The sequence below is a fragment of the Physeter macrocephalus genome, chromosome 5 (genome assembly GCF_002837175.3).
Source record: "Physeter macrocephalus isolate SW-GA chromosome 5, ASM283717v5, whole genome shotgun sequence".
Lineage (NCBI taxonomy): Eukaryota > Metazoa > Chordata > Mammalia > Artiodactyla > Physeteridae > Physeter > Physeter macrocephalus.
Genome location: NC_041218.1, coordinates 102,030,452 through 102,039,665, shown reverse-complemented (window position 1 = coordinate 102,039,665; position 9,214 = coordinate 102,030,452). Strand labels below are relative to the sequence as shown.

General features: G+C 49.7%; 1 protein-coding gene across 1 annotated transcript; it reads right to left on the bottom strand.

Moving 5' to 3' along the window:
- Positions 1–4,272: 4,272 nt before the first annotated feature.
- On the bottom strand, positions 4,273–8,865 carry PKD1L1 (polycystin 1 like 1, transient receptor potential channel interacting). The gene is made up of 6 exons (XM_028489454.1): positions 8,854–8,865; positions 8,726–8,809; positions 8,504–8,541; positions 7,950–8,104; positions 6,803–7,006; positions 4,273–4,460 (listed from the first exon to the last, which is right to left on the bottom strand). The coding sequence occupies exons 1-6, from the start codon at positions 8,863–8,865 to the stop codon at positions 4,273–4,275; spliced, it is 681 nt and encodes a 226-aa protein (XP_028345255.1).
- Between the last annotated feature and the right edge of the window lie 349 nt (positions 8,866–9,214).

Genomic DNA, 9,214 nt, shown 5'->3' with positions numbered 1-9,214 from the left:
AAAAGGAACGAAATTAAGTTATTTGTAGTGAGGTGGATGGACCTAGAGTCTGTCATACAGAGTGAAGTAAGCCAGACAGAGAGAAAAACAAATACCATATGTTAACACATATATATGGAATCTAAAAAAAAAAAAAAAAAAAAAAAGGTTCTGAAGAACCAAGGAGCAGGACAGGAATAAAGATGCACACATATGTTAACACATATATATGGAATCTAAAAAAAAAAAAAAAAAAAAAAAGGTTCTGAAGAACCAAGGAGCAGGACAGGAATAAAGATGCACACGTAGAAAGGATCAAGGTTTTCTGTGTGTTTTGTTTCCTCATTAATTAGTGCAAGGTCAACAATGGCCTCTGACAGCTGAACCCAGACAAGCTGCTTCTGCTGGCACACCCTGGCTCCCCGCAGAGTGAACGGCATGGCTCAGCCTGGGGAAAACGGCGGGACAGGCTCTAGCCAGACTAACCAAGAGAAATACCATTCATGCTACAGGTGGAAGAGAAAGTTTTCCAGTTGCCACGTTTTAAAAAGTAAAGATAAACAGGTGAAATTTATTTTATAATATATTTTCTTTATTATATCTAGAACATTGTCACTTCAACATATGTTCAAGTGTAAAAGTTATGAATGAGATGTTTTACACTCTTAACTTTCATACTAGGTGTCCGACATCCAGTGAGTATCTTACCCTGTTGACACATCTGCATTTGGACTAGCCACACTTCCAGTAACAAGAGCCTCCTGGGGCTAGTGGCTACCTCACTGGACAGCTAGTCAGCAGAGTTCCCTGTGCGCACAGTGAAGAGGGCCCCTTAGCTGCCTCTACCTGACCTGAGGGATGCCATCAGGACTTCTTAACGACTGTCATTATTATAATGATCATTTATGGAACACACACCACGTGCCGAGAACTTGTGCGTATGTCTGTGTATATATAAATACACACACGCTCAGACCCTAACAGGACCTGGTGTATCACGGCCCCACCTCATGAAGGCTCGGAGAAGGCTCAGTAACTTTGCCAAAGGCACGTGGATTGTGGGGGCTGGGTCAGCTGACTCCAGAGCCTGCATTTCCCCGTCCACACACTCACATGTATTGCTCTCTGTCTGTGTGTCCTACTCCAGCAGTAGAAAACCACTCATTTTTGTTGTGAGGACACCTCATCCTTCCAGCACCTGGGAGGCAGCTCTAGCTTACGTCCCAGCTGAAGTCCCTGCGGCTGTTTCTATGGGGGGTCAGTTTAACAACCCTCAGGGCAGGCACCCACAGAAGTGGAGTCAGAAGGGAAGGCTGTAGTGCAGGCGGAGCCAAGGTCTTCCCTTGGACAGCATCACAGTGCGTGGCCCCCGTTTGGTTGCCTTGAACACCTGCCACATCTGATTCCATGACAGCCTGTGACTGAGGTCCATAAACCCTTGACATAACCCTTTGTGGAATCAGTCAGTCACCTCCTCAGCAAGAGCAACGAGGTGGCCGGAGGCCACCTAGCAGGTGAGGCCCACCCCAACCAGAGCGAGCTGCGAGGGTGAAGAGAGAGGGCTACCAGATGGGCTCCCGAGGAAGGAAGGGCTCGCTGTGATACCTGCATGACTTAGAGAGCAAAATCCCGATCATGCCATAGAACTGGTAACAGAGGTGAGTCAGGTTGAGCACCAGGAAGACCCACTGGGGGAGGCAACACAAACAAACCAGGTGAACAAAAATGCTGGTAAATTGTTTCTTACGGTCTGAACTCCACAGGCCCTTGGAGCGGCTTGAATGCATCCAGCACGGAAACCCCACCCGGTGCCCGGCGTGATGGACACAAATGAGTTCGACGCGGGCCCGGCACTCACCGAAACCCCGGAGTGTGAATATCCCTCTCCCGCCTATCAGGTCTCCTAACCTCCATGCCAGCCCCTCCCAGTGCTTCCTCAAGATGCTCAAAAGAATGTTTTCATGTATTTGTGAAATATATGAAATATGAAATATCTCTTATCAGTTTCCTTGGACAAGTTAAAAACCTTTAAAGGCTCCTGTATAAGGAACTTCCTTCAAGTTCTGTTTATGGTTATCTCGCCATTGATGAGCTACGCATTCGTCCACGCCTTCATTCGTCCATGCCTTCACTTATTCACGCCTTCATTCGTCCAGAAGAACAAGAGGAAGAAGAGGGTGCTCAGTAACATTGGGAAATAACCTCTTTGAGCCAAGTCAGCCTTGCAGAGCTCCTGTGGACCCTCTGAGTTGACACTTTTACGCTAAAAAGGTCCTCTTTGGGGGGATTCCCCCTTCCGTCCCTCTGGGGAGTAGTGCTGGCACATACTAACATTCGTTTCAAAGCAAAGAAAGAGTGAGCATGCAGTGAGTGCCAGCTGTGTATCAGGCACTACGTCCCTGTGACTGGAAGAAGAATGGTAATCACTGCTTCACAGAAGACCGACATGAGGCAGCGCGTGTGGAAGGGACTCCGTGAACCACAACCACACGGTCAGCACTAATCTCACAGCCCGCCTTCCAACCTCCACGCCCCCAGCCCATCACCAAGTGCTTTGTGGCTCTCGGATGGTCACGTGCCCAAACTCAGATTAGGTCATGAACTTTTGGGGGGCCTTTTTTTTTTTTTTAATTACAGACGTGTGGGGTTTTTAAATTTATTTATTTTTGGCCGAGCTGGGTCTTCGTTGCTGCGCGCAGGCGGACTTAAGGACATGGGGAGGGGGAAGGGTAAGCTGGGATGAAGTGAGAGAGTAACATTGACATACAGACACTACCAAATGTAAAATAGATAGTGGGAAGCAGCCACATAGCACAGGGAGATCAGCTCGGTGCTTTGTGACCACCTAGAGGGGTGGGATAGGGAGGGTGGGGGGGAGATGCAAGAGGGAGGCGATATGGGGATATATGTATATGTATAGCTGATTCACTTTGTTATACAGCAGAAAGTAACACACCACTGTAATGCAATTATACTCCAATAAAGATGTTAAAAAAAATTTTTTTTAATGAAAGCTGGATGTTTTAAAATTTACATGGGCAAAGGATCAAGGTTTTCTGTGTGTTTTGTTTCCTCATTAATTAGTGCAAGGTCAACAATGGCCTCTGACAGCTGAACCCAGACAAGCTGCTTCTGCTGGCACACCCTGGCTCCCCGCAGAGTGAACGGCATGGCTCAGCCTGGGGAAAACGGCGGGACAGGCTCTAGCCAGACTAACCAAGAGAAATACCATTCATGCTACAGGTGGAAGAGAAAGTTTTCCAGTTGCCACGTTTTAAAAAGTAAAGATAAACAGGTGAAATTTATTTTATAATATATTTTCTTTATTATATCTAGAACATTGTCACTTCAACATATGTTCAAGTGTAAAAGTTATGAATGAGATGTTTTACACTCTTAACTTTCATACTAGGTGTCCGACATCCAGTGAGTATCTTACCCTGTTGACACATCTGCATTTGGACTAGCCACACTTCCAGTAACAAGAGCCTCCTGGGGCTAGTGGCTACCTCACTGGACAGCTAGTCAGCAGAGTTCCCTGTGCGCACAGTGAAGAGGGCCCCTTAGTTGCCTCTACCTGACCTGAGGGAGGCCATCAGGACTTCTTAACGACTGTCATTATTATAATGATCATTTATGGAACACACACCACGTGCCGAGAACTTGTGCGTATGTCTGTGTATATATAAATACACACACGCTCAGACCCTAACAGGACCTGGTGTATCACGGCCCCACCTCATGAAGGCTCGGAGAAGGCTCAGTAACTTTGCCAAAGGCACGTGGATTGTGGGGGCTGGGTCAGCTGACTCCAGAGCCTGCATTTCCCCGTCCACACACTCACATGTATTGCTCTCTGTCTGTGTGTCCTACTCCAGCAGTAGAAAACCACTCATTTTTGTTGTGAGGACACCTCATCCTTCCAGCACCTGGGAGGCAGCTCTAGCTTACGTCCCAGCTGAAGTCCCTGCGGCTGTTTCTATGGGGGGTCAGTTTAACAACCCTCAGGGCAGGCACCCACAGAAGTGGAGTCAGAAGGGAAGGCTGTAGTGCAGGCGGAGCCAAGGTCTTCCCTTGGACAGCATCACAGTGCGTGGCCCCCGTTTGGTTGCCTTGAACACCTGCCACATCTGATTCCATGACAGCCTGTGACTGAGGTCCATAAACCCTTGACATAACCCTTTGTGGAATCAGTCAGTCACCTCCTCAGCAAGAGCAACGAGGTGGCCAGAGGCCACCTAGCAGGTGAGGCCCACCCCAACCAGAGCGAGCTGCGAGGGTGAAGAGAGAGGGCTACCAGATGGGCTCCCGAGGAAGGAAGGGCTCGCTGTGATACCTGCATGACTTAGAGAGCAAAATCCCGATCATGCCATAGAACTGGAAACAGAGGTGAGTCAGGTTGAGCACCAGGAAGACCCACTGGGGGAGGCAACACAAACAAACCAGGTGAACAAAAATGCTGGTAAATTGTTTCTTACGGTCTGAACTCCACAGGCCCTTGGAGCGGCTTGAATGCATCCAGCACGGAAACCCCACCCGGTGCCCGGCGTGATGGACACAAATGAGTTCGACGCGGGCCCGGCACTCACCGAAACCCCGGAGTGTGAATATCCCTCTCCCGCCTATCAGGTCTCCTAACCTCCATGCCAGCCCCTCCCAGTGCTTCCTCAAGATGCTCAAAAGAATGTTTTCATGTATTTGTGAAATATATGAAATATGAAATATCTCTTATCAGTTTCCTTGGACAAGTTAAAAACCTTTAAAGGCTCCTGTATAAGGAATTTCCTTCAAGTTCTGTTTATGGTTATCTCGCCATTGATGAGCTACCCATTCGTCCACGCCTTCATTCGTCCATGCCTTCACTTATTCACGCCTTCATTCGTCCAGAAGAACAAGAGGAAGAAGAGGGTGCTCAGTAACATTGGGAAATAACCTCTTTGAGCCAAGTCAGCCTTGCAGAGCTCCTGTGGACCCTCTGAGTTGACACTTTTACGCTAAAAAGGTCCTCTTTGGGGGGATTCCCCCTTCCGTCCCTCTGGGGAGTAGTGCTGGCACATACTAACATTCGTTTCAAAGCAAAGAAAGAGTGAGCATGCAGTGAGTGCCAGCTGTGTATCAGGCACTACGTCCCTGTGACTGGAAGAAGAATGGTAATCACTGCTTCACAGAAGACCGACATGAGGCAGCGCGTGTGGAAGGGACTCCGTGAACCACAACCACACGGTCAGCACTAATCTCACAGCCCGCCTTCCAACCTCCACGCCCCCAGCCCATCACCAAGTGCTTTGTGGCTCTCGGATGGTCACGTGCCCAAACTCAGATTAGGTCATGAACTTTTGGGGGGCCTTTTTTTTTTTTTTAATTACAGACGTGTGGGGTTTTTAAATTTATTTATTTTTGGCCGAGCTGGGTCTTCGTTGCTGCGCGCAGGCTTTCTCTAGTTGAGGCGAGCGGGGGCTACTCTTCGTTGCGGTGCACAGGCTTCTCATTGTGGTGGCTTCTCTTGTTGCAGAGCACGGGCTCTAGGCGCACGGGCTTCAGTAGTTGTGGCTCGCGGGCTCAGTAGTTGTGGCGCACGGGCTTAGTTGCTAGGCGGCATGTGGGATCTTCCCGGACCAGGGCTCGAACCCGTGTCCCCTGCATCGGCAGGCGGATTATTAACCACTGTGCCACCAGGGAAGCCCACCAGGAGGGGCCCTACACATTCTTTTCCATCTTCTTTTGGAGTCATATGCACTGTGCCCCATGGGCCCACTATCAGAAGCTGCAAATGTCATCAGAGAAAAGTTCATTTTGGGTGGTTAATGTGAGGTATTGGATAGCACCACTGTGTGCCAAGCCACACTGGAGTCTGGGACAGAAGGAAAAACCAGTAGCACTGACCCTGTCTTTTGTTTAAAATTTTGATGTTTTGTCCATCACGAATTTTTTGGCATGAATTTTGATTTTCTATTTTGCACTAGAATGTTACTTATCTTGAGGACAGTTTTGGTACCCGAGGTGAGTGCAGCACCTGGGAGCAGCCCCTTCTCCTGTCCTTCCCTTCCCTTTGTGCTCACACACAGGCACAGCACTGTGGCTCCATTCACAACCCCAACATGGCCTGTGTCATTCAACTGTCTCTAGAGTCTAAAACCTCACAGCATTTCCTCTCTTCACTCCCGAGGCAAAGCACGCTTGACCTGGAGTGTCAGCTGGCCTGAGATCTTCATAGCAGAAAAGTGAAATATAGGCAAAAGGCAGCAAAGTTCCTGAGGAAAAGTTCAGAATGATTTCTGGTACTTTCCATCGCTCAAGGAAACTACAGGAATACATTCCATCTTACCAAGACCCACTGCGTTAAAGGCGTGTGCTCCTTCACCACCCCCCCCCACCCCGGCTCATATGTGGAAGCCTTAACCCTCAGTGTGGCTGTTTCTGGAGATGGGCCCTCTCAGGAAGTAACAAAGGTTAAGTGAGTTCATAAGGGTGAGGTCCCAACGATGGAATTAGGGTTCTTATAAGAAAAGGAAGAGATACCAGACACACCAGAGATCCGTCTCGACACCACGTGAGGACACAGTAAGGCGGCTGTCTGCAGGCCAGGGAGGGAGCTCTCACCAGCACCCGACCACGCCATCACGGGCATCTCAGACTTCCAGCCTCCATGACTGCGGAAAATCAGTGTTTGCCGTTTAAGTCCCCCAGAGAACGGCATTTTATTATGGCAGCCTGAGCTAAGATCCAGCTGCGGAGAAGGCACGAGGCCTGGATGGAGGAGGGTGCCCGGCCCTGGGTGAAGTTCCTGGGTTCCATGAGTGGGCGAGGCGCCCAATGAACTCACCTCTGGAAGCAGGGGCTGAGTCACTGCAGAAGACGGTGACTGACTCCAGCAGGGACGAGGGGGTGAGACCCCCAGTGGGGAGCATCTCAGCGCTCAGGGACACGCTTGAGAAGAGCTGGGCTGGAGGGCTGTACAGGGTAAAGTGCACGGACACAGCCCTGGTGCTGTTGTCAATCCAACCACTGGCCCTGGGGCCGGTCAGGGCTGCACGTGCAGCAGGCCTGCAAAGTGGTGCAAGTCATAGGGACCCTAGCAGCACCCTGTCCCAGGCTCCACACCCAGACGCCGGATGCAACTCCTGGGCTCACAGAGCTGGACAGATGACCCCTCTGCATCTTCCGACCCCTTCAACAGTTCACTGTCCCTCCCTCCTTGCCCGGGACCCCCAGGCGGAGGGAATCTTGCAGAGAGGAGGGCTTCCATTTCCCATAGGTACAACTCGGGGAGAAAGACCCCATCTGTCACCACAAGGATTCTAGAATATTCATTTTTCTTTTTTGGCAATGGACTCTATCATTGGAAAGAAGCTACCTTTTACCAATCCATACTTACTAACAATTAAATCATTTCTTTCTTGTTGTTGTTGTTATTAGTATTACTCATAGAGGCAGGCGTTACTGTAACTGCCACAGAGCTCCCTGTCAGTCTCAGACAATCTGTCACCACCGGTGTTAGCGTAATACCAGGGAGGTGGTGGCAGGGACAGTGTGACTGGTGGGACAGGCCAGGCTGGCCGACTGCAGTCTGTGACTGCAACGTGGGTGGCTTGAGCCTCTGTTCCTCATCTGCACGATGCAGTAGGTTATAGCCCTACTTCACAGAGGTGCTCAAGGACCAACTGAGGCCATATAAACACCCTGCTGAACACAGAACAAGTGTCCTTTAGGTTCTATAACCTCCAGACCTTCTAGCAATCTGGAAGAAGTTTTGGCTTGTGCTTTCTCATGCACTCAGAGACTGCAGGGCTGAGTTTGCCTTCTACTTCTGTCTAACCGCATGGCCCCGGGGAAGTGACTCTGTCATTGCACGGTAATAACCACCTTATTCTGGCCCTGGCAAGCTGCTCTCAGGGCAGACCTGCTGCATCCGGGCAGCCGTACTAGAGTGGACAAGTGTGAACGAGGCTGACCCTCTGAATCACACGGACCTTGTGCTGCCCAGGCCGAGCTCTCCTCCTGGGAGCCCCTGGGGCCACCTGCGGCCACTCTTTGGATCTCTGGGTCTATCACAGAGGGGGTTTCAGGGCCTCCATCTTTGGGGCCACATGTAGGGAAAGAGTCTTCCACCAGCTCTGAAAATGGGCTGGGAAGATGAGGAAGAAACCACCAATCAGAAGAAGAATCAGATGCACATTTCAAAGTCGGCCCTGCATCTGGGGGTTTCCAAGCCTGGCTGCACATGGGCACGTACGCTGTCCTGACACAGGGCCCTCTGCTACCTCAACGCCCCCTCGTGGTCCCCGGACTCTAGCTTGAGCAAATGGAAGGCTGCCCCTAAGTCGCCCACCAGTCTGGCCTCGGCCATCAGATTGATTTCCATTACAGGATGAGGCAGGTAAGCGCCCATCTTCACTCACACCCTCCCACTAGGAAGAGATATGTGATGTCCTAGTTTTAGATATTTTCGACAGAAATATTCTGGATTTGCACAGAATGCCAGGTTTCTAAAAGGCCAAACAAAGAGTGGACTGAGTGAACCTACAGCAGAATGCCAGGATAGGAAGAGGGTCCAGGAGGGAGCTGGCAGAAAAGGAAATGAAGGTAGAGGCCCACACTCTCCAAACCCTGGGGGTTGACATTTTCAAACCACAGCCAGACTCTCAGAGATGACTCAAATGGTCTTTTGGTTTCCTGCCTGAATGTCTCCTAGATGTTTGTAACTTAATGTATTTTTAGAAATAAAAAGAAAAGGGGAGCTTCTTACCTCACATAAACTCTCAGGAGGAACTTTTAGCTGTTTAGTGACCAAATTGCCTACGAGGTAGCACTTTCCTCCAAGAGCTCTGGGCTGGAAGCAGAAGAACAATGAAGATGCCTGGACACATAGGATACCCGGAGCACCATAATCCAGCCGTGGGTGAGCTCTGGATCCCCTCAGGTACCAAATCAGAGGTCAGAACTTTACTTTCTTCTTGAAAGCATTCTAAAGGTTTAGCCAGCATTCTCAGAAAGATAGCAGCTAACCTCCCCAGGCCTTGTAGCAAATCAGAATGATCCATTATTATCTTTTTCTAAAGTTTCTCCAGTGTCATCCCTGTAACTGCACAGACTACAACAAACGTAGAATTAGCAACACAGTGTTTGAGGGATTCAGGACGAAGAATTTCATTTTTTTTTGAGGGTGGAAAATAAGAAGTAAGCAAAGAATACGGTTATGACTCAAGATGCACGTTCACTGGTAACCTAAAGTGAA